The sequence below is a fragment of the Oryzias latipes genome, chromosome 17 (genome assembly GCF_053564925.1).
Source record: "Oryzias latipes strain Hd-rR chromosome 17, Olatipes_Hd-rR_3.1".
Lineage (NCBI taxonomy): Eukaryota > Metazoa > Chordata > Actinopteri > Beloniformes > Adrianichthyidae > Oryzias > Oryzias latipes.
In genome coordinates, this window is record NC_136253.1 from 27,285,719 (window position 1) to 27,309,235 (window position 23,517).

At 41.4% G+C, this 23,517-nt stretch overlaps 1 protein-coding gene across 1 annotated transcript; it reads right to left on the reverse strand.

The window, feature by feature from the left end:
• Window positions 1–86: 86 nt before the first annotated feature.
• LOC101174950 (uncharacterized) lies at window positions 87–21,566 on the reverse strand. The gene is made up of 42 exons (XM_023964904.2): window positions 21,441–21,566; window positions 21,340–21,361; window positions 20,526–20,789; window positions 20,165–20,431; window positions 19,814–20,080; window positions 18,128–18,388; window positions 17,399–17,659; window positions 17,025–17,285; window positions 16,678–16,938; window positions 16,336–16,593; window positions 15,266–15,526; window positions 14,929–15,192; window positions 14,575–14,826; window positions 13,760–14,026; window positions 13,416–13,679; window positions 13,077–13,334; window positions 11,900–12,160; window positions 11,552–11,809; window positions 10,851–11,114; window positions 10,503–10,760; window positions 10,065–10,325; window positions 9,723–9,983; window positions 8,900–9,166; window positions 8,575–8,829; window positions 8,241–8,504; window positions 7,461–7,721; window positions 7,115–7,372; window positions 6,755–7,018; window positions 6,407–6,664; window positions 6,060–6,320; window positions 5,687–5,944; window positions 5,346–5,606; window positions 4,934–5,188; window positions 4,596–4,856; window positions 4,247–4,510; window positions 3,901–4,167; window positions 2,656–2,916; window positions 2,308–2,568; window positions 1,932–2,225; window positions 867–1,103; window positions 737–787; window positions 87–637 (listed from the first exon to the last, which is right to left on the reverse strand). Exons 1-42 carry the CDS (start codon window positions 21,483–21,485, stop codon window positions 372–374), a joined length of 10,320 nt encoding a protein of 3,439 aa, XP_023820672.2. The 5' UTR covers window positions 21,486–21,566; the 3' UTR covers window positions 87–371.
• Window positions 21,567–23,517: the final 1,951 nt, after the last annotated feature.

Consider the following 23,517-nt stretch of genomic DNA (forward strand, 5'->3'; position numbering starts at 1 on the left):
AAATGTGCTTTTTTTTTTCTTAGATCATTTTTACGTCTGCTCCTAAATCATAATGATTAGAATGAAGGAATGACTCAGAAATACAATTTTAGGAATAATTTTCTTTATATAGGTCCTCCATCATCAGAAGAATGCCACAAGAACATGTTAAAAACACCAAGAACACATTAGAGTGGCTCTTTAAGCTGAAATCAAAGGCTTGCAGTGTAAAGGTTGAATCAAATGTAGCCTTAAATCACAAAATCAAACCTCTAAAGATTTGCAGAAAAAGCACAAGTTATTTAAACTTTTGAGATCTTGACATACTATAAAGATAAGCTAATATTACATTTAATTAGAATATTTCAGTTTTGTTAACAGAAGCCTTTTATTTACTGCAAGGCCTGATTTGTTTGTGTGCAGACAGGCTCTGACTGTGGTCCATTTGCAGCTGTCACAGAGAAGCAGTAGGTGATGTTGGGGCTCAGGCTGGTGACACTTATGCTCTCTCCGTATACGGTCAGCGTCTGACTGTCGGAGCTGCCTTGTTTGGTGATCAGCAGGCTGTAATGTGAAGCATTCTCCACTGAAGACCACTGGAGCCAAATGGCTGTTGGCGTGACCTGTGTTACCTCCAGCAGAGGAGCTGAGGCTCTTCCTGATGCAGGAAAGATGAGTGAGTTTATGGACATTAGCTGATATTTGTCACAAACAATTTAACGACAAAAAAAGCAAATTCAATATTTTATAAACTCACCATCTGTGGACAATTGCGCCCCGAGGTCTCTCCTCCTGCGTTGCAGTACCACTAAAAAGTGAAAAAGCTCATCTTAGTTGGTGTAGAAGTTTTTAAAAAGTGCACATAAAAACAAAACTTCAGTTCCTACCATTGGGGACGCTTGCTGCTTGGCTTTCTCCTGCTGCGTTGCTCGCAGTGATCACCAGATTATTGGAAATTAGATTGAACAAAGAGCAGGATAGCGTGGTAGTGTTGCAAAGCTGGACCCTTGGCTTTACACTGTTGTCATAAAGAGTGTAGGTGGTGGCAAACACGGTCCTATTCCATGACACCTTGGCAAATGAGCTGTTACCGCTGAACACTATTCCTGTCGGTGGACAGGGAGCTGTGGGACAGACAGAAATTAAAATGAGTTTGTAAACAACTGCCTCTGTCAAATGCCTCCTTCACTTTATAGTACAAAATGCAACCACAAAGGGTGCACAGTCCAATGCTCCGATTTGCTGGTCCAAGTCCAGGTAAAATGCAGAGGGTTGTGTCAGGATGGGCATCTGATATAAACCAAAGCCAAGTCAATCTTACATAGGTAGGATGTGAACCAGAGAAGTGGTATTTAGCAAAAGAGTGTCAGCAAGGATGAATAGAACAGAAGAATAGGACAAAACTTTGTGAATCTCTAGTAGGGAAATTCAATTGCTTCCAACAATAAGAGCTAAATAAATTAGTTGATAAAATTATACAAATAAAACAAATACAAGTAAGAGAATACTAGATAATAAACCAGAAAAAGTGAGACCGGGGGCAGAGCCGAAGACATTGAAGTTTCCTTTTGAAATGATGAGGATGGACAAGACCATGACTGAATCTATTAGCTCAGTTTAGATGTTTTGGAGATAAATGCAGGGAAGCAGATTGAGATTTGGACAAGTTGAGAAGTGGGACAGTGATTATGTTTGTAAAAGGATCCTGAGGTTGGAGCAACCAGGAAAGATGACCAGACAAAGACAAAAAAGGAGGTTCATGAAGCTGTTTGGTGTGAGCAAGGTTGTAAAGAAAAGGGTTGGATGGAGGGCTTTAGTTCACTCTGGTGCCCCCTAAAGGGAGCATACAAAAAAACAACAGCATACATGCAGCAAGATTTCACCGATTTATAAGAACTACCTCAATATCTGCACCAGTATCTGTAAAGTCTTGGCCTCTCTATATCACCTACCTGTTGTTCCATTGAGGGGTGCAGACATGCCACTTGTTCCTGCAGAGTTCCTACTTTGCAGCATGGCAGTGTAGGATGAACTGCAGGGGAGAGGAATCTCAAAGAGATTTGTACTCGACCAGTAGGATGAGAGTTGAAACAGGTTTGACCTGTCATCTCCTTGCAGACTTCCCGTCAAAGTCAACAGGTACTCAATGTCTCCACAGGTGACATGCGTCCAGCTGAAGTGCAACAATTGCACTTCCATCTCCATTGGCAGCACCCGCACCTTGAGGCCATCGGGGGGACAAGGAGCTAAAGGACAAATTAGGAGGGGTGGAATTATTTAAGAAGAAACATTTAAAAGTTTTTCTGGAAGAAATAGATGCTTTAATACCTCCTCCAAACTGCACCAGGTCACTGAGGGAGCTGTTGCATGTCCCATCAGAGGCTTGGACAGAGAAATTGTATGACACGCCACATTTAAGATTATCAATGGTACAGGTTGGGTTTGTGTTGTGACAATAAATGTTGTCTCCACTTCCAGCTTGTACGGTGCCAAAATAGTTTTCTGAATTTTTACTGGGAATCCATGTTAGCAATGCAGAGCGACTGCTACAGTTGTAGGAAACTGAGACGTTATTTGGCTGGCAAGGACCTGAACAGAAAGGAAAATGAGGCAATATCAATTTAACTAAGGTCATCGCTGTCAATGTGTCTTGATTGTTGTGGCTCTAATAAATACCTGTGCTCAGGGTTACATTTTGACTGGCCTTACTGGAGCAGTTCTCTTGACTTGCAGTCACAGAAACTGTGTACTGCTCATCACAGTGGAGCTCCGTGAGGCTGAAGCTGGTGGAGGAGGTGTTGTAAATATGCTTGTGACCATCCACAGCCGTCGCTACCACTTGGTAAAATTCAGCAACAGGAGAATAAGTCCAGGATATCACAGCACTGTGAGTTTCACAGGAAGCATCTACCGTTACATTTTTGGGAGGACAGGGCTCTGAAAAAGAAAGTTTTAATTAAACTTGGAAAAATGCTTTAGTATTTTATCTAATATAGTTAGTCATTTGTTATACTACACTCTGATTAAAAGTATTGTCAAATGTTATAAGACTTCTCCCAAAATGCAAGAGGATTTTGATTTTTTTCTTCCACTTTTTCAACAGTCATAATTTATTAATTTGCCCCTAAACTAACTTCGAACCTTGATTTCCTTAAGGGGAAAACTTATATTTAGACCAGGCAGTGCATACAGTTTATTCTTTGGAGGTACAGAAACTCAGATGTAAAGCTGTTCATTGCCCATCTCTGCAAAGGAAATGGCTTTTTGAACAAAACTCATGATAAAGGTAGATTTTCAATAAAGTCACTTCCTAAATCCTTCTGTATACATATCTCTGCATGGATCAAATCAAAAGAGGATTTCAGGTAATCAAGGCTTCCCTCAAGATTTATAGCGGTGGGGAAACCAGGTTTGTAATGAATGACAGGTTCTTGAACCAACACAAAATTAAACATTAGTGTCTTTTTGCCAGGTCATCATTGTAAATGAGAATTTGTTCTCAAGTGATCCACCTGGTAAAATAAAGGGTAACTAAAAAGAATCAAAACTAAAGTCAGGGTAGAGATATTAGTCTTTAAAGAGCAGGATATGGCGTTTTTAGGCCAAAATTCCATATCAATTGAAAGAAAGCCGAAAAAAATTTTCACTTCTCTTGTTGATTCTTAAATGAAGAAATATATGTATCATCAGTTTTCCAATTTAAAACCCCAACGCACTTTTATTGCTCTGCTATTTTTAGCACTTAACATAAAAATTTATAGGACTTCTACTATGACAAGGTCACACTTTTGTAGCAATACAATTATTTCCTTTTAAAATATGAGAAATGTTCATCATTATTTACAGCTAACCTGTCATGGCTTAGGTAGATTTACTATTTTTTTTTCAAAACTATTTTTAGCATTTTTTAAATAAACGTACCCATGCTAATTTTGTATGGAGGACTTCTCAGACTGCTGCAGCGGTTTGAAGATGCTGCGACTATGATGGTGTACTGAAGGTCACACTTTGCCCCAGACAGGTAGCAGCTGTTGCTAGTGCTGTTGCAGGTCAGAAAAGTGTGGTCACTCGCTTCCGCTGTGGCGATATATGCGGAGGTTCCCCCACTTCCCTTCAGATCCCACACCACCAGGATGGAGGAGTTGTGGCAATGAGCGAAAGCGGTGATTGCAGAGAGCAAACAGGGGGCTGATGGAGTATAGATTACATGAACTTCACTCAGCTGCACGAATAAACATTTCAAAGCTAGACTGTAGATTGGAAATACCTGTTTCCAAGCTATAAGAAGCACTTGGTTGACTGTCACACCAGCTGTTTGCAGCTGTGACTGTGAAGCTGAAAGATACACCACAGGCCAGGTCCTTCACCTCACATCTAGTGTCTGTGATAGAAGTGCAGTTGGTTGTAGAGATCCCTGAACCCACAGCTGACACTGTGTAGTTGCTCGCTCCAAGAGCAGAATCCCACGAAATCCAGGCAGAGTTTGATACACAGTCAAGGTAACCATTTACTCCTTTGGGTTGGCAGGGAGCTAAAAAAATAGGCATCAGAGTTGCTGGTAAGATGGAGGGATTTCTGCAAATACCAATGCATTTAGAAAGAAAACTGGCTCAGACCTGTCTGGATGCTTGAAGTTTGATGGGGCTGACTGAGGCAATTGCCTCTCACAGAGGTGACTTGGATGGTAAATGTTTCTCCACATGTAACATTGCTGATGGAGCATGCAGTAGTTGTGGTGTTGCACAATTTAATGGTTCCATTCAAAGAAGTTAATGAAACCAAAAAGTGGTCAGCATCTCTGATGGCATCCCAGGAAACGGTCATGTTGTTTGACAGACATGTCATCTGGGCACTCACATTCCCAGGTGGGCAGGGGCCTGAAAACACGAAAAATATAGAATTAATCAAATGTAAGGAGTGTAGGTATCCTGTCAGGTAAAGTCACATCTCTCACCTGAGCTGAACGCCACAGGACTGCTGGGAATACTAGAGCAGTTATCATCCATAGCAACCACCTGAACCGTGTAGAGGCTGCCACATGCAAGGCTGAGGCGACAGGTGAGACCAGATGTCTGACAGCTGTCATTAAGGTGACTGCTGATCGCGGTCACTGAGTACTGCACAGCACCACGACTGGCAGACCAGGACACCACGGCAGAGTTGTTGGGGCAATCCAGAAACACAGAGACATTCGTGGGACTACAAGGCACTGAAAAAAGTGTAGAAATGTACAAAGGTAAGGCTAAAAACCATACTAACATTTCTTCCAAGCTCCATTTCACAAGTTTTGTTATTAAACAGCATAGCCACTAAAAGCATCCACTTCTAACTATTCATTCTCCCAGCTTCCCTTTTAATTTGCTCACCTGACTTCACATTTGTGGTTTGACTGGAAGTGACATTACACTGTTTGTTGGAAGCTGTGACGGACACAGAGTAGTTTTGTCCACACGTCACTGCAGGAACACTGCATGAGCTGTTTTCGGTTGTGCACACTTCTGAAACGCCGGTCTCTGTTTTCACAGTGGCGGAGTAATGCTCTGAGCCATTGCTTGGCTGCCATGTTACATTGACAGAGTTGGATTGGCAAGCCTGTGATGCAACAACTCCTGTAGGTATGCATGGCCCTGGAAACAAAATCCCAGTTTGATTAAAACTTTGAAAAATGTTTTGCTGATTATAAAGGTAATGTTTAAACAGCACGCACAGGTCAGCACAGAGGCAGGTGCGTTGTAGTTTCCGGCACAGTGTTGGTTTTGGGGTGTGACTCTCAGACTGTAGTTTTGTCCACATATGAGCTCAGAGAAGAGAGCTGTGGTTGTGTTGGTGTGGAGACTAACTGATTGATCTCCCCCCTCGGCTGATACTGTGTACGAATAAGTCCCATTGGGAGAGTTCCAGTTCAAAGCAACAACTTTTGTTCCACAGTTAACGGTTGCATCCATATTTTGCGGTGCACAGGGGTCTGTGTGGAGACAGAAAGGTTGAGTGACATTTAAAATAATTCAAATTCTTTCATTGTCATATGATTCCCGTCATATAATTCTCAAAATCTCTCATAATCCCCAAACCTTTCGTACCTGTGTAAATGATGGAGCTGTTGCTCGGCAGGCTGCTGCAGTTGACGGCCTTTGCTCTCACTACAACAGTGTACTCCTTCCCACAGTGCAGGTCGTCCCAGGTGCAGGAGGTGGTATTGGTGAGACACTGGTGGGTGTGACCATCGAGACCAGTTGCCACGGCAACATAGGATTCAGCACCATCGCTTTGCGTCCAGCTGACAGAGCCCTGATTAAACTTGCACTGCACTTGGGTTGTCACATTTGAGGGGATGCATGGGCCTGTGAGGAGATGATGAGAACACAAAAGGTTGAAACAAAGATTTCAACTCAATGTAATGTGATAAGAAGGGGAAAAGAATAGCTACCTGTTTTGAAGAAGGCAGGACTGCTGGGGATGCTGTCACACACGCTGCCCTGTCCTTGAACGGTGACGTTGAACTCTTGTCCACACGGTAAAGGGGCATGCAGAAAGCTTTGTGTCAGGTTGTGGGTCTTCACATACCCACGATTCCCTGCAGTCCTGACCAGGTAATTCACAGCACCATCTGTTTGATTCCAGGAGATCTGGACCTCATCGCTTTGACAGGGAACCTGAACGGAAGGTATTTTTGGCTGGCAAGGCCCTGGAAAGGAAAGAAAGATATCAAAGAAAAAGTACATTTTGAGAGATTTGTTCCTAGCAGCATCAGGTTAACAGGAAGAACACGAATTACCTGACATAAGAGAGATGGCGGAGCTGTCCGAGCTGTTGTACTGCAGTCCCAGAGCCTTGACCCAGACACTGTAGACAGTCCCACACATCAGGCCCGAAATGCTGCATGAGGTGGCATTGGAGCTAACACAGGAGATTTGGTGTCCACTTTTATTGTCCACATAAGCAACATAACCAAGAGCAAAGCCAGTCTGCTGCCAGGACACTGTGGCAGCGAGAGTTTCACATTTGAAACTGGCTTGAACGTTTGTAGGGGGGCAGAGCTCTGAAAAAAAAAAAAAAAATAAAAAAAAAAAAATGCATGTGAGCTTCTTCAGACAGAAAACAAAGTCAGAAGATATGAAACCAGTTTGAGACACACCTGTCATGAGCTGGTAGGGCTCTGAGGTAACTGTGTTGTTGCAGGTAGGATCTGCCACCATCACGGTGATGTTGTAGCTCTGACTGCACTTCAGACCCACCAGGGAGCACTGGGTGTTTGTAGAGTTGCAGGTGACTGTCGGGTCTTGGTTGTTGACGGCAGCGACAGAGAATGAGCTTCCACCTTTTGCTCCGGCCCACGTTACCTGAGCAGTGCTCATGTTATATAGGACGGAGAGATTCACGGGTGCACAAGGCTCTGAAGAAAGACAGGTGAAGAGCAGCTCATAATTGTCTGTCAAGCACCATAAGCTAGTTTGTTCAAAAATACAAAAGCTCGTGCATACCAGTGATGAGGTATCCTGCCATTAGAGTAGTTTGGTTACAAGTATCTCCAAGAGCCTTCACAGTGAGGTTGTATTTCTCTCCGCACTGCAGGGAGCTCAGCTGGCAGCTGGTGCTGTTGGTGGTGCAGCTTTTAACGTGGCCCGATGAAGTTGCTAACACGGCTACATAGTTGGAAGCTCCAGAGCTGGATTGCCAGGATGCTGTTGCTGTGTGGGCCACACAGTTCATGTTGGCCTTGACATTGCCAAGCTCACAAGGTGCTGATGGATTTGAAAGAAACAGCAGAAGATTGAGGGATAACATTTGATTTATAGACGTCAGTTTAAAATAAAGTTACTATACTAAAGATATTGTAAAAAGTTATTTCCAATCACATCACAAGGACAGCTTGTATCGCACATTTTGTAAGCCTTACACTTCGCTTAAGACATAGACTTAAGAAAAAAGACTGTTCTTTGTGATATGATTTGTTTTTAATCTTGTTTTTTGTAACTATCCCCTGGGCAACATTGGTGCAATGGTAGGGTGGTTCACCTTCAATCAGAAGATTGCAGTTTGATTTCCGCCTTTCCTACCCTTGGGCAAGACACTGAACCCCACCTTTCCTCTGGTGGAAGGTTGGCACTGGGGTTTGGCAGTAAATGGGTGTGTTTGGGTGAATGGGTGAATGTGACTGTGACATTGGGCCTTCGAGGAAGGTAGAAAAGTGCTATACAAGTACGTGCCATTTATCCTCTTAAAATCAGTAGCTGTTGGCACTACGTATGACTGATTTTTACCTGTTGTAAGAGAAACAACAGAACTGTCCGAGCTGTTGTACTGCTCTCCCAGAGCCTTGACCCAAACGCTGTAGACATTTCCACACATCAGTCCTGAAAGGTTGCAGGAAGTGGTGTTTGCACTAAAACAGGAGGTGCTGTGTCCATTTTTGTTGTCTGCATAGGCAACGTATCCCACAGAAAGGTGACTCTGCTGCCAGGACACGGTGGCAATGAGTTTTTCACATTCCAAACTGGCTTGAACATTTGTAGGTGGGCATGGTTCTGAAAAAGACACATGTAAACATGAGGAGAGGCTTGTGTGTGCACATCTTTTCCTGACGCAGTAACAAACCTGTCAGCAGGTGTGTCGTTTCTGAGGGCAGACTACTGCAGGCCTGATTATGTGCTGTAACCGTCACGTTGTACATCCGACTGCACTGCAGGCCGCCCAGGTGGCAGCTGCTGTTACTGCCGCCACAGGTCACTGGGGCAACCGAGTCTGTCACAGCCTGAACTGTGTAGGAACTGGCCCCGGCTGCAGCGCTCCACGTCACCCAGGCAGCACTCGCGTTGTAGTGAGTAGAAATATTCATGGGAATGCAGGGCTCTGGAGGCAGAGGCAGGTCATCAGCTGTGCTCAGGTACAACTCCATATTAGGAACAGAAGATTCAGTCACCTGCAGTGAGGAATGTAGGAGCACTGGCAGGACCAGGGCAACCAGCGTTGATCGCCTCCACAACAACAGAGTACTTCTGCCCACAAACGAGGTCATCAAGGTTACAGGAGGATCCCATGCTGCTGCAGGAGGAGTTGTGTCCATCAGGGGAGGTTGCCTGGACATTGTTGGCTGTGAATACAGCTGTGGTCACAGTTCTCCAACTGACCACAGCATTGCGGGTCGTACAGTTCAGCTCTGCTGACAAATTGGTTGGAGGACACGGAGCTGAAATGGAAAGGAAAATTTAAAGGCACGAATTAAAGGATTTACCATCTAAGACTTAGTTCTTAACTTTGATGTATTTTTCATCAGAGTTTGTAGTCTGTGCACCAGTTTTTTGCCCATGACACTAAAACCCAATGTAAGCTGATTTAAACTACAAAATGATGTGCAGTTGTGCGGAAGTATTTCCTAATCACACTGACTTTTAAAGTTCATTGTTTACAGTTTTAGATATAAAGTATTTATGAATATTTTTAAAAAGTTATGTTTTAAAAAAAAATATTCTAGGTAAAATAACAAAACATGTTATGAAAACTGAAAGTTGCAAAAGTCAGGGAGACACATTTTAATGAAACTTAGCAGTTGGTTTTCCTTCCATGTGTAAAAATGTGTTTTATTTTATGTTGTAACTTGAGAGTCCTCATGTTTTCGGTTCTTAAGTCCTAACAAAACACATTATTTGTTGTTTTGTGACATTTTCTGTAACGCGATTGTGATTCTGCACAAAAACCAATGTTTATTAAAAGCATTGCCATGAAAAAAAAATGAAACTCTTTACCGGTGTAGCTTATGATGGGAGTGCTCACATCACTCCTGCAAACATTGCTGTGTCCCATCACAGTGAAGGAGTAGAGCTGACTGCAGCTTAAATCCAGGAAGGAGCAGCTGCTGTTGCTGGATTCACAGGTGGAGTTCACACCTGAGGCAGAGGTGGCTTTCACAGTGTAGTTCTGAGCTGTGCTGTTGTCGTGCCACTTCACTGTCATGCAGTTGGAGCTACAGTTCTGCTCAACGGTTGTATTTATTGGTGCACATGGATCTGCAAGTGGATTAGAAGACAATTGATCCAGAATAGATCCACACATTACAGTGTGTATGAATGTGGAAGAGCTTCACTCACATGACTGAATCTTATAGTCAGAGCCAGCAATAACTTGGCATTTGATTGAGGAGGAGGTGACGGCCACCTCATAGATCTTGCCACACAGGAGATCGTGGATGGAGCAGGAATTTGTTGTGGAGTTGCAGGAGACTCTGTGTCCATCTGAGCTGATGGCCCAGGCGGTGTAGTCATCTGAGCCGTTAGTGTGAGTCCAGTTCACGTTAATAATGTGGGATTCACAATCTAACTTTGCCACAATGCCTTCTGGCAAACATGGAGCTGCAGAGAACAGGTAGTTTATTTAAAGCAAACATCCTGGACTCTTATTTTTGTTTTCAAATAATATTATATTATGCCTATGGCTCTTTTTTGTAGCAAGTGCATAAAACCAGTTTTATTTTAAATAAAAATATATCTTTGATGAAAAAACTGAATGTTAGGTTAGCTGTGCCTTACCAGACTCAAAGAACATTACAGTGCTTTTGTTGGTGTTACAGCTCTCTGTTGAGGCTACCATCGTGGCATGGTATGTGTTTCCACAGGGCAGTTTCACCAAGCAGGAGGTGGTGTTGGAGGAGCAGGATGCCGTGTGGCCGTTCGCTCCTTTCACCTCGACTGTGTATAAACTTGCTCCACTGCTTTCAGCCCAGGAGAAGTTGGCATTGTTTGTCCCACAGTCCACATTTACGGTTAGGTTTGAGGGCTGACACGGAACTGAGGGAAACAGCAGAACGGTAACCTCACATGTGCTGCTGGTTGAATCCTCAATTTTTTGCTAGCGGAGAAGATTAAAAACGATCCTACCTGTGCTTAGTACAATGGGTGGGCTGAAGCTGCTTTGGCAATTCCCATCTTGAACTGCTAGGCTGAAAGCATATCTTTCTCCACAGGCCAGGTTAGATAGAGAAAGATAAATGTTGGGCGTGGTGTAGTCTACAGGTAGGGCTACACCGCCAATATTTTCCACCCTTATGACATAGGAAGGTGCTGCCACTGAACTCCACATGAGGTCCACTCTGCTGGTGTTGCAGTTGACGTGGGCAGTCAGGTTGGCATGTGGACACAAAGCTGGGAAAGGTCAAGAGGTAAAGATCTTTAGAAAGCGTGCTTCTGATTTGATGTGATGTGCACCACAGCATTTTGGTGCAGATACATCCCAGACCAGAGATGACCAAAAATAAATAAATAAAAGAAAATCTAGAAATGGTTGGACAACAAACTAGATGTGCTACCATATGTGCATAGCCTCTGGGATTTTTTTCCTTTCGTTTATTGATTATTTACTATGTATGTGAACTAGACTAAGCAATTATTTTTTAACAATTTCAGAGAGGCTAATTGTCTTATGGCATTTCTTTTAAAAAAGCAGCATCACCAATTCCGAAGCATTTTAAACAGTAAATACCAAGCTTTCACTTAATTCTGTTTAAAAAAAAAAGCACAGTAAAAAGGAGAGTTTTCAGACTATAGAATTTCTGCATCCTGTCATTGTTCAATGCACTCACCTGCTCTCAGCTGCACCGGGGAACTTGGTTCGCTCCAGCAACTCCCATTCCCACTTACAACCGTGACAGAATATGTTTCTCCACAGTGAAGATCAGTGAAATTGCACGAGTTTGAATAGTTTGAGCTACAAGTATGAGTATGTCCATCTGCTGCTGTGGCTGTCGCAATGTACGCTTCAGCCCAAGTAGCAGTTGACCATGAGATGGTTCTGGGCTCGCAAGTCGCCAGCACAGTGACGTTACTTGGAGGACAAACACCTGAAGAGAAAACAAAACAATGAAGGTTTCATATCTGAGAAAAAATGTAAGTTACTTCAAACACTAAAAAGAACTTAAATTTTCCTCCACCTGCTCTAAATCTGTGAGGTAGACTCTGGGATCCCGTGCACGTCTGTGTGTACGCTGTGACTTCTACGCTGTAGGTTTCCCCACACTTAATGTCTGTCACTTCACAGCTGCTGGTGTTGGTGTGGCAGCTGTGGATGTCGCCTCCCAGGCTTTTTGCTGTCACATTGTACCCCAAGGCATTAGGACGCCCCACCCATGTTATCAGTGCTGAATGATTGGAGCACAGGACTGTGGCGCTCACATTCTCTGGAGGGCAGGGGGCTGGGGAGGGAAAACAATGAAAACAGAGGCATTTGGAAATCAGGCTTGACATTTTATTTACATCTTTTTTTAACCAAAAATTCAGAAGCACTGTAAAAATGCACAAGCTGATGATCAAATCAACCCACTGATATCAGCTTGTAAAAGAACAAATATGAATGGTAATTATTACAGCATAGAAAACTTAGAAAAAACTTTGTTAATCTAGAAGGAAGACCCTGGATTTGACAACAGATTAATGTATACTAATTTTGGACCCATGATAACTCAACTACAGAGTATGAAGCTTTCATTCATCAACATCATAACCATATCTGTAACTTGTTTCCACTGTGACAAGGACACTAATTTTGATCCAAAACCCCCTATAAATACCTAGTTAAAGGTATATGCAATCTATCTTTGTTATCTGATACCATTACTACTTATGGATTTGATAAATGATCTGCACTTGGATTGGTAAAGTATAAAAAACTCTAATTATTAGTTATGAAATGGTATATGGAATTAAAAATAGACAGTAAAGCTTTAAAGGGATGATATGCTTCTTTCCAGTCTGTTTTAAGCAATTAACTAAATTGACAAATTTAACCTTAACATTTATTGGATTAACCGTGTTATGTATTGTATGTCAAAGTGCAAATATATCCAATTATGATTAAGAGTCAATTAAACAGCATCCAGGGGCTGCCATTAAAATTCCAATCAAATCCCTTTAAATCTTATTGAGGATTAGATATGATTAGATTAAATAGGCCTTTATTTTTTCCTCATTAGGGAAATTCAGTGTTGCAAATATAGCTCACAGGTTCAACACATAAAGAAAAGAGAAAACAAAAAGGCAAAGAAAAAAAAGGTACAAAGTAAGCTTATGCTAGTTGTGTTTTTTCTAGAGATGTCATAACACCTCATTTACCTGTTTGAAGGGGTTCGCTGACACTAATGCTGCTGTTGCACTCTGATCCCTGACTTTGCACAGTCAGATTTAAATCCAAGCCGCATGGAAGGCTTTGGAACACACAGCTGGCATTGCTCGTGAGGCAGCTGTCCTTGTATCCGGCTCCAACCAGCTGAGCAAGGAAGGTGAGCTTTTCAACTGGGTTGGAAAGGCTGAATACTGCAGTGTTGGTGCCACAGTTGTACTGCCTTGATATGACAGCTGGAGGACATGGAGCTAAACAGAGGAAAAATACAGGATGCATCACTTAAGTCTGCTTGGGTGAAGTTACGTACTGGATTTCCCAGTGGCTCTCACTGGTGGTGATGTTGGTGCTCGGGCCGGGAGCGCTGTCACACTGCTGTCCTTGGGCTGTGACCTTGGCCACGTAGGTCTCACTACATGAGAGATTTGTAAGGGTGCATGAGGTTGTGGTGGTGGTGCTACAGGAAACCTGGTGCCCTTTAGTGGATTTTGCCTTCACTATGTAACCCATGGCGTCAGACACTGAAGCCCAGGACACCAGAGAGGAACTGTTGCCACAGATCAGAGTGCTACTCTGGATGGTAGGAGAACATGGAGCTGGAGGGGAGACAGTTAAGGAACAAAAATGAGTGGTGATGCAACAGAAGATTGCTTTTCCGGTTTTATTTTCATTTTACCTGTTTTAACTGTCTGTGAAGGGCTCGGGGGTCCGCTGAAGGTGTCAGAAGACACTTTGATGGAGACGTTGTAAGAGTGTCCACACTGAAGGCCACTAAGAAGACAGCTGGCGTTGTTGGTATGGCAGGTGACTGGAGGGATGTTACCATCCATTGGCGCAGCGGTGACACTGTAGTTGAGCTGCGAGAAAGAAGCGTTCCAGCTCACCAGGAGCTCATTGGTCTCACATTTCAGGTCTGTGGTGAAATTCCAAGTAGAGCATGGCACTGACAGAAACAGATAAGTGGGAGAATGTGTTAAAGGAGCATTTAAGTTTGGGTCTTTTTTTAACAGGATTCATAGAAAACATTGCCAAACCTCAAACCAGAGCTGAGAATAAAATAACTTTTTTTAATGGATATTTTTTATCTTTAATTATATGTTCTCTGTATACACTTGTGCCAGAGCATTGCTGGGAAGAAAATAGCCTTTAGGCATTGCTGAGTATGGTGGAAAGCAGCTTTTAAATATTCAGATAAAGTCCATTCTAACAATGGCCACACCTGCTTTGTTCTCCTTCTATTAAAAAAATTGTTTTCTATTTTTGAACAAAAAATTTCTAAGTTAGTCATACAGCTTTATCACAGTTATTTGATTTACAAAAGTTGCTTTATTTTTAAAGAGTCTGGCCCTCCTATGTGATGCAATAAATTATAACCAGAAATGCTGAACAGATGGGATTTTTAAAAGCTTTACATTTTTTGATCCATTAAAAAAATCAAAATTTAATTTAAAATGTATAAAAAAGTTTGAAATAGTTTTCTGCTTTTTGTACCTTGATTTTGCACAAAGGGAGCGCTGTAGTTACTAGCACATGTCCCATCCGTGGCAGATACCCGAATGTAATAGTCCTGGCCGCAGACCAGGTCACTGAGCGTGCAGTTGGAGGTGAAGCTGCTGCAAGTGATGCTGTGACTGTGGCTCGTGGCTTTTACATTGTAGCCGGCGGCGTTGGCACCAGGGCTCCAGGTCACATGAGCTGTTCCGTTGATCAGCTGGCTGGTCACGTTGGAGGGAGGGCACGGCTCTAAAGAGAGAGGACAGAAGCAGCCACTGGTTGTTTTGAGAGTTTCATAATATATTATTTAGGTTTTGCATTAGTCTCTAAGTCAAGTCAATAGTTTGTCACCTGTGTGCAGGGAGACAGGGCTGCTGTCTTGACTGAAACAGTTGTCATTTGCTCCTGAAACATGTATATAGTACGTCTCCCCACACTGAAGCCCAGACAGACTGCATGAGGTTTGATTAGTTGTGCACTCAGACTTGTGACCTCTGTGGCTCACAGCCACAGCCGTATACTGTTTGGCGTTTATTCCAGTGGCGGCCCATGACACAGGAACAGGATCTGGAGCACAGGTGTGCATGGCTGAGACGTTGGTGGGAGGACATGGTGCTGAAGAGAAATAACATGTGAGCGGGGAGATGAAGAAGAGCTGCATAAACTTTAAAGTTGAAAGACACCTCACATGTTAACGCCGTGACCTCTGAACTCGGTGGGCTTAAGCACGACCCATTAAAAGAGGAAACGGTCACATTGTAGCGGCTTCCACACCTCAACCCCCTCAAAGTACAGTGGGAGTCTGTGGAGTTACAGTACAAAGGCTGGCCTGTTCCTCCAGAGATGATGGCAGAGTATTCCTCTGCAGGAGATGAACTGCTCCAGGTGATGGTCAGTTCCTCGGTGCTGCAGTTCACACTAACCTTCACATCCTCTGGAGCACAAGGGACTGAAATATGAGAAGACAATGCGAAATTATGACATTTCCTTTAGGTTTAAATGAAGAGTTCTGACTTTAACCTTCTCTGCAGTTTCTAAATAAGTCAAGATATTTTTTCCATTTTTTCTGAATTTTATCACAGGATTTTGAGACTAAACATAATTATTTTATACTTTTTGGAATTAAAAACCTTTTCCTACTTTAGAATACCTTAGAACTTTAAAGAGTAAACTGATATTTTATATACAAAATAATCTAATTCGGTCTTTAATTTCAGAATTTTATGATTTAAATTTTTGTCTGGACATTTATTCCGGTTAAACTCAACATTCAGTGAACAAACACTTTTAGACTTCATGTCTCATTTTATTCTCAGAACGCTGGCGTTATCTGTAAAGTCTTTTATCTAAAAATAGTTTTTCGTTGGTTTTTAAACCAAAAAAACCCCACTATATTTTGTTATTTTTTGTTCAGTTTTACATTTTTTTCCTGAGTTTTATCTTGAAATTTTGTCATTTCTTTTAAGTAATTCAATTTTCTTTAAGACAAAAACTTTAACTCTGGAACATTGACTCACTGAAAGGGAACAATTCACTTTCTAATAGTTTGGGCATTGATGCCACCATTCCGTATTTATTTACAGATTTCTGTCTTTAAACCAATTTGTTTTTCGAATTTTAACTGTTTTTCTTTTAGAATATTGTATTTTCATTAGAATATTGTATTTTCATAAGAATTGTCAGTTGATCCTGAGAAAACCTTAATTTTTCTTCCTATTTTTTTAACCTCCCGGGTAGCAATGATTGTACTTGCAGTACCTGAGTCCATGCTAACAGGTGTTGATGTGGATGAGCAGTTTCCATTGGTGTAGGTCACGGTAACGTTTAGCTTTTTTCCACAGGGCAAAGGGCTGATGCTGCAGTTGAATCTGTCGCTGGTGCAGGTGAGCTTGGCTCCGCTCCCGTCCTCTATCATTGCTGAGTAATGGCCATAGTTTTGGTTGTTCTGCCAATTCACCACAGCATGATTGGTATCACATTCTGCGAAAGCTTCAACGTTGGCTGGAGCACAGGGTCCTGAAGAAGGAGCACATTTTAAAGTGTATTTTTTTGGGACTTTTATTAAACGTTTACAAATATTTCTGTTTTGTGGCACAGTACCTGTTGTAAACGCGACCTCCTGGCTTTGTGTGCTGTTGCAATAAAAATTATTTCCACTAACGCTGGCTGTATAATTTTGCCCACATTTTAATCCACTGATTGAGCAGCTGGTTCCCAGTGAGAAGCACTCATGCGGGTTTCCATTTGCATCTTGAGCAGTGGCATAATAGAAAATAGCTCCATTGCTTGCCAGCCAGTTGACTGTTGCAGAATCTGGGCTGCACGTTTTTGATACCTCGACATTGGAGGGGACACATGGATCTGCAGAGAGGAGGGGAAAACATCACGTGTCAGAACGACAGTGCTACACCATCTTCTGTTAATCTCACTGGGATTTTCATCCATACTAGTCTGAGCAGCTGGTCCCAACACATTGCCAGTGGAGCAGTTGTCATTGGAGGCAACAATCCACACGCTGAGAAACTCGCCACACGGTACACCGGTAATTTCACAGCTATTGTTTGGGGAGGAGCATTTGTACAGTTCCCCGTTGTTCCCCATGGCTTCCACGTTGTAGAAAAGAGCTCCTGCAGACGGCTCCCAGGTTGTGATGAGTTTTCCAGTGTCACAGTGAGCAGCTGTCCTGACGTTTGTTGGCTCACAGGGAGCTGCAAGAAGAAAACAAATATTCTCTTTCTGAAATTGTTATCCATTAAGTGAAATGACTCAAAATCCAAATCCAGAGGAAGTTCATGCTTCGAAATGAAGACATTCTACTCACAGGACTGCATGACCTTTGGCATGCTGGGTTGACTGCTGCACTCATAGCTCACTGCAAGGACTGTGTATGTGTAACGCTGACCACAGCCAATGTTGGTGAAGAAACAAGTGCTGTCCAGGGTCCTGCACAGGATCGCTTTGCCTTTGCTGTCCACAGCCGTCGCCTCGTAGTAGATGGTGTTGTTGGTGGGCTGCCAGCTGAGTACGATCATGTCAGACAAGCACACATGTTCTGTTTGAGGGTTAGCCGGAGCACAGGGCACTGAAGGATGAGAGGAAGATGGGACATTAAAAGACAGTCACTGTAGCAGGACATGCTCATTTATGGTTAAATGGAAAAAAAAAACTCATTTGCACTTTTTTTTCTTTTTTTGGTCTACGTGACATGCTTTATTTCTTCTGAAACTTTCATAAGATGTGTGTCTCTTTTACAATTTCTTGGGATATTTCCCCTTCTCAAAAGACTGAACAGGCCTTCAGGCTGGTATTGGATGACAGGTTTCATTGACTAATCAGAGGGCGTATTGTACAGTTTAGAACATAGGACACCTTGGGAAGAACATAAAGATCTTTCATTAAATGTTAGCGCTGCCATAAAGCAGATGCATGCGTGACACAGTAAGATGTAAAAGGAGACGCTCAGTTAATGTATGTGCAAACGAGTGATGAAAAGTAAACAAAAGGGCAAAGAGGACTGATGTTCTCCTTTTCGGGTGTGCGGAGCTCTCACCGGTCTCAAAGATGGCCGAGGTGTTGGAGGTGCTTTCACAGCTGCCAGAAATGGCCGTGACTCGGACCTGGTACCGCTCTCCACATGTGAGCATGCTGATCTGACAGCTGGTGGAAGCTGATGTGCAGTTCAAGGAGGCCCCTGTGCCATCAACAGCTGTGGCCCTGTACAAGCTGGCCCCAAACACCCCATCCCAAGAAACTGTGACAGACCCATTTGTGCAGTTGTAGGCTGTAGAGGTTGTAGTTACTGCGTTGATGGCTGAGAAAGAGGTTAAATAGGAGTAAAAGAAGGTGTTAATAATCTTTCTAAGGACCGAAGGCTAAGACACAGGGGAGTTAACCAATATAATCTGTTGATTGTACCATAAATTATGAATTATTTTTGCTGAATAAAATATGAATGTATGCAGAAATTATTCACATGCAGATACATTTGATTCACGACCTAAATATAGCAGTAAAATCTTAGTACAAATATCCTTAACATCTAAAATTTGAATATCTTGCATCAAAACGTTCTTACTTTGAATTAAAATGTTCTTTTTGTATAAAACATAAAACCATCGTCTTAGAACATCACATCTTTTGCCAACTGTGTTTTTAACAACCAACATGTTTACTAGTAAGTTGGAAAAAAAAGTCTACAACCAATGAGAAAAATTGGCAAAATCTTTGAATCTTTCTCTTTCTCCTGTGTAACTTTGTTGCTTTAATTTGATTAGAGCCAAATTCTATGAAGGTGGAGAAGGGAGTACCGTATGTATTACTCCACTTTTTATGAGTCTTTAAAGTCACCTGGAATGCTATAAGAATGGGAACTAATTATCTAACTTCATTATCTTTATTACTGTGTGAATGGTGAGAAACATTGACAGTATTTTATTTTTTTTAACATATAAAAAATTCCCAGCATGTTCTTAATTACACTGTAGCATCAAAACATTCAGTTCTTGCACAAAATTCATGCTTGTGTCTTTGGTTTGCTGATTTATTTTTAATGTTTTTTAAAAGCTTTGAATCCTTCAAGATCATAGTTTGTCAGAAAATTTGGATACTTGGGCCAGAAAAAAATCAAAGGAAGACACAGTTACCAAAATTGAATAATTCACATTCTAGTGACACGCTTTGAGAAGCTAGGATTTTTTCATTGTTTTGCTGCATTTTATTTAACTTTTCAGTCATAAATTTGACTCATTTTATTGACGTCTGTGCTCATTTTTTAGCTAACTTGGCAGTTAATGGATAGGAGGGTTTTTTCTGGGGGTTTTTTAACCAGTTTTTTGGCTTGATGTACTTCTTTAGCGAATTTTGTTTTTAAAACTGAGCGCAAAGTTTTTGATATTTTAAAAAAAATATATCTATTTTTTAGCTTGAACGTGCTTTAGCAACTTCATAAACCAACTTAGGGTGTTAAGATTCACAAATGCATTTTTACTTGTTGATTTATAAAATAAGTTTTGTACTATATGTTTATCTTATTATTATTTATTTTCATAAACATGACTCTTATTTCTGCTTTGAAACAATAAGACTTTACCCTTCAGAGATGATTCAGTTAACAAAATTTTGAACTATTATTTGTTCATGTGACCATCTTTACCCTGTTTTTTCTGATTTCATTGTACAGATCATGTTTCCTTTCATAGACAATGGGTGAAATGAAATGAACTTTACTGATACTCACAGGAGGTAGTGTATGTAACAATAGATGGCTCTCCAGGCACTAAGAAGATGTTGTATGATGATACTTCCACTGTGAACGTGGAGCAGGGCTTCAGACTTGTGAATTCTGTAGATGTGGACGAGATATTTTTGATGGCCGGGCTGTTGGGGTTGTTGGCGTCTCTCACAGTCACTAGGTACTGTAAGACTTTGTCCACGGGGTTCCACTGAACTTGAACAGAACTGGCTGTCTTCGTGGTCACTGTCAAACCCAGAGGTGGCTGCACCACTTTCAGCAGAAAATATAACTGTTAATTACTCACTTCTAAAAAGATCCAGAGTGATCTGTGTAAATTGATTTTGGAGAACTTACATGTTACAATGGTCCTTATGGTACTTTTGGCACCTCTTCCTGCACTGTTTTCAGCGTAAATATAACTGGCATAACGAGTCGCAGGGGACAGACCAGACACTTGTCCACTTAAAGATGTGAAAGTCCAATTAGAGCTCTTTAGAGGATCGCTGTTCAACTCTTCCACAACTAAGATATATCTGTCTGCTCCGATCACTTGAGACCACTCAAACTGCAAAGATGAGCTGTTAGTTGCTCTGGAAAATGTGATTTGAGACGTTCCAGGAACTGTGGGGATGTGAGACAAGATGTTCCACGTTATTGCTCAACTTCATCATTCAAAAAATTATGCAACGGGTTTATGAAGAGTCCCTTTTCTTACCAGTTTTTGCCGTCACAGTAACTGTACACGCAGGATTATACAGAATCTGATAAACTTTTAACGTAACCTCATATACAGTTCCAGGTCTTAAACCTTGCACCACCCTTTCCGTGCTGGGCGACGTCTGCATTAGCATCACAGGGGCAATAGTGGTAGAGTTCACAACCCTCAAGTCTAGGACATAAACAGTCGCACCAGGGTAGCTGCTCCATTTGATTTGGAGTGTGGATGCAGAAGGAGAGGTCACCGAATCTATTTGGCATCCTGAAAAATTGAGAAAATTGTACAAAATCCAAGGATTTTTTAAATAATCAGAGGGTCATAAAGTACTAATTGGTTTCTTTTGCTTTTATTTAAGGTAAAACAGATTGTTAGTGAAAAGCGATATTCCCACAGGTCATTGAAAGTCTCTGAAGACTTTAGATATAACTTTACACAAGTCTCCTTAAACCTCTTTTTATAACCTATATGAACAGAATAATTTTATACATAAAAAATACATTTTATGTGTAAACTGACAAAAAAAGTTGGACAATAATGTTTTTAAGGCTTTTGAACTTTGACAATATTTTTATATGTTTTAGATGTTTGCTTTTAATTTTTTTTTCATTTGAAATAAAAAAAAGTCACATATAAATTAAAAGCTGTTGGATTCAAAGTAAAACTCCAAAGACCTTAATTGATGTAAATAAAATAACAGCAATGATGGTGCTGTTTTTTACAATTTGTTTCTTATAGGTAATACACATACTTTAAAATTAGTATTCTTTTTTCAACAGAATATGAAAACATTTATGATAAAATGCACACTCACCTGAAGCCATGCCATTATACCTCTAAAAACAGAAGGTAAATTCGTTAGAGACAAAATTATTTGAAAAAATATTAAGTCAACTATACAATGTATCTAAATACCTGTATCACAGAAAATAAAGCAACTGTTGAAAAGAAAATCCACATCTTATCTACAATCAGTGTCAGTCTTGCAGAAAGGTACAACCACTGATGGTTCTGTTCTCCTCTGGGATCAGAACAACCTGAGCACTGTAGATTAACATTGTGATAACCAATCAGCAGGTCCCAAATGAGGACAGGTAGATGCCTGTGGGCTACCTGTCATCATGAGAAGGGAGCTAAGTACAGTATGGTGCTCTGTAGGTGGAAGTGGGAGCACAGCCACACCTGTTGGTTTCAGATGATCCTTTTGTTTCTTAAAAAAATATGTTCACATCATATGTAACCATAAACAACACATATGTACCAATAAAAAAACTAGTTAAAAAATACAAAATACACAGTTTAGATGTTGAGTTGTGTCCCTTATAAAAGCAAGAATCTTCATATGTAAGGAAACTTGATCTTTTTTGTGAATTTGAGGTGAGTATAGTCAGGTCACCATGATATGTTCTTCCTGGACTGATGTAATATTACTTGAAAATGCTTTGTTTGATGCTTCAGATCATTAACCCTTGTGCTATCTTAGATGACCCCACCCTTACATTGACGTATTCTCCCTATCATGACAAAGGTGGATAAAGGTGGAAAGATTTCATGTAATCCATGGACACCAGTGAAGATCACAAATCATTGAAGAAAAAAGGTTCAGCGCACTGTCTTGTGGGTCTTGATGATCCAACTCCCAATGTCAAAGTGCCTAGGAGAGCACAAGGGTTAAAAAGAATGACTTTTAGTGACATCCTTCTCTGGTTACACATCCATAAGGAATCTCCCTTCATCCACAAGAGACATAAAAGATAGAAAATCACAACTGTGAAAAAGTTATTTAAACTCAAAACTATTCTTATTCGCTTTAAACGTCTTAAAGCTAGCAGATAATATAAATGAATAATCTTGTTATAGTCTCCACAAACCGTGATAATATTACCACCATGCCTTATTTATGCAGCAAGGCTGTTGTGGAAAAATGCTGTGATTTTTCTTCACAGTAAATCTCACAGAAGCGCATGTTTTAAATGTCAGATTGTTTTGCTGTATTAACTTACTGTAAAGCTTTGCATTTGCTTGCTCTGCATGCCGCTTGGACTGCCAATACTTGTCAGCTGCCTCAGCGGTCCCACTAGAAGGCCGGACTCTACAGGACTTAAGCTTGACAGCATCCCTTGTTTCCAGCAACCACCAGTGGGTTCATGGATTGATGGTCCAACAGCTGCCTCACTTACTACAATGGCTGTGTAGATCACATGGACTCAATGATTCCAGACTCCCTCTATATCTGGTAAAAGATCTCCTGGACGTGGGAATTGTAGCCTCTTCTGAGTACCAGAGTTTCCCAGCACACTCCAAATTTGCATTTGGGAGTTTATCTGGCTTCCCTTCTCCCGGCCAAATCACAACCAGGTGGTGGTCTGTTGAAAGCGGACACTCAAGTGTCCAAAACACACTGTCAAAGGTCAAATGACAGCTAAATTCTTGATCGTTAACTTCCTGTCTGGGTTTCCTGGTGCCACGCCCACTGATAGACACCCATCTGCTTGGAGATGATGTTTTGCTATGAACAATTTATGACTGTTGCAAAAGTTAAAAATATGATTGGGGAGGTTGTTCTTCTAGATCAGTGTTTTTCAACCAGTATGCCGCGGCACACTAGTGCGCCGTGGGAAATTGCCCTCATTCACTGATCTAAAAACATTTTCCATCTCCAGGAAATCAGCTCTTTGTTCATCCAAACAGGCCCTGATAAAACACTGAGTAGTTAGGAATATAAAAGATCTTAAAATTACTTTTTCTTTGTGTTTATTTAATTCTATTAAAGACATTTTGATAAGAATGACGGTGCCGCGATTTAGCTGCAGCTATAACTGTGTAAGGAAAAGTCCTGCCCCTTTAACTGTCTCCGCCAATCATTCTTGAAGGCTTAATCACATGTCATCAGTCTGACCAATCAGAAGTGCTTAAAGTCTTCACTTCCTTGTTCTTAATTCTGCTGATAAAGTCGCTCAGTTCTAACATAAATACCAGCTAAAGCTCGTCT

What these genes read in the sequence shown, in the direction of transcription:
- LOC101174950 (XM_023964904.2), bottom strand. Translation starts at nt 21,485, where the DNA reads ATGTGGATTTTCTTTTCAACAGTTGCTTTATTTTCTGTGATACAG. An exon ending in ACCCATTGTACTAAGCACAG is followed by an intron (nt 10,761 to 10,850) that starts GTAGGATCGTTT and finishes TGTTTCCCTCAG; the next exon opens with TTCCGTGTCAGCCCTCAAAC. An exon ending in AACCACAAATGTGAAGTCAG is followed by an intron (nt 5,189 to 5,345) that starts GTGAGCAAATTA and finishes CACTTTTTTCAG; the next exon opens with TGCCTTGTAGTCCCACGAAT.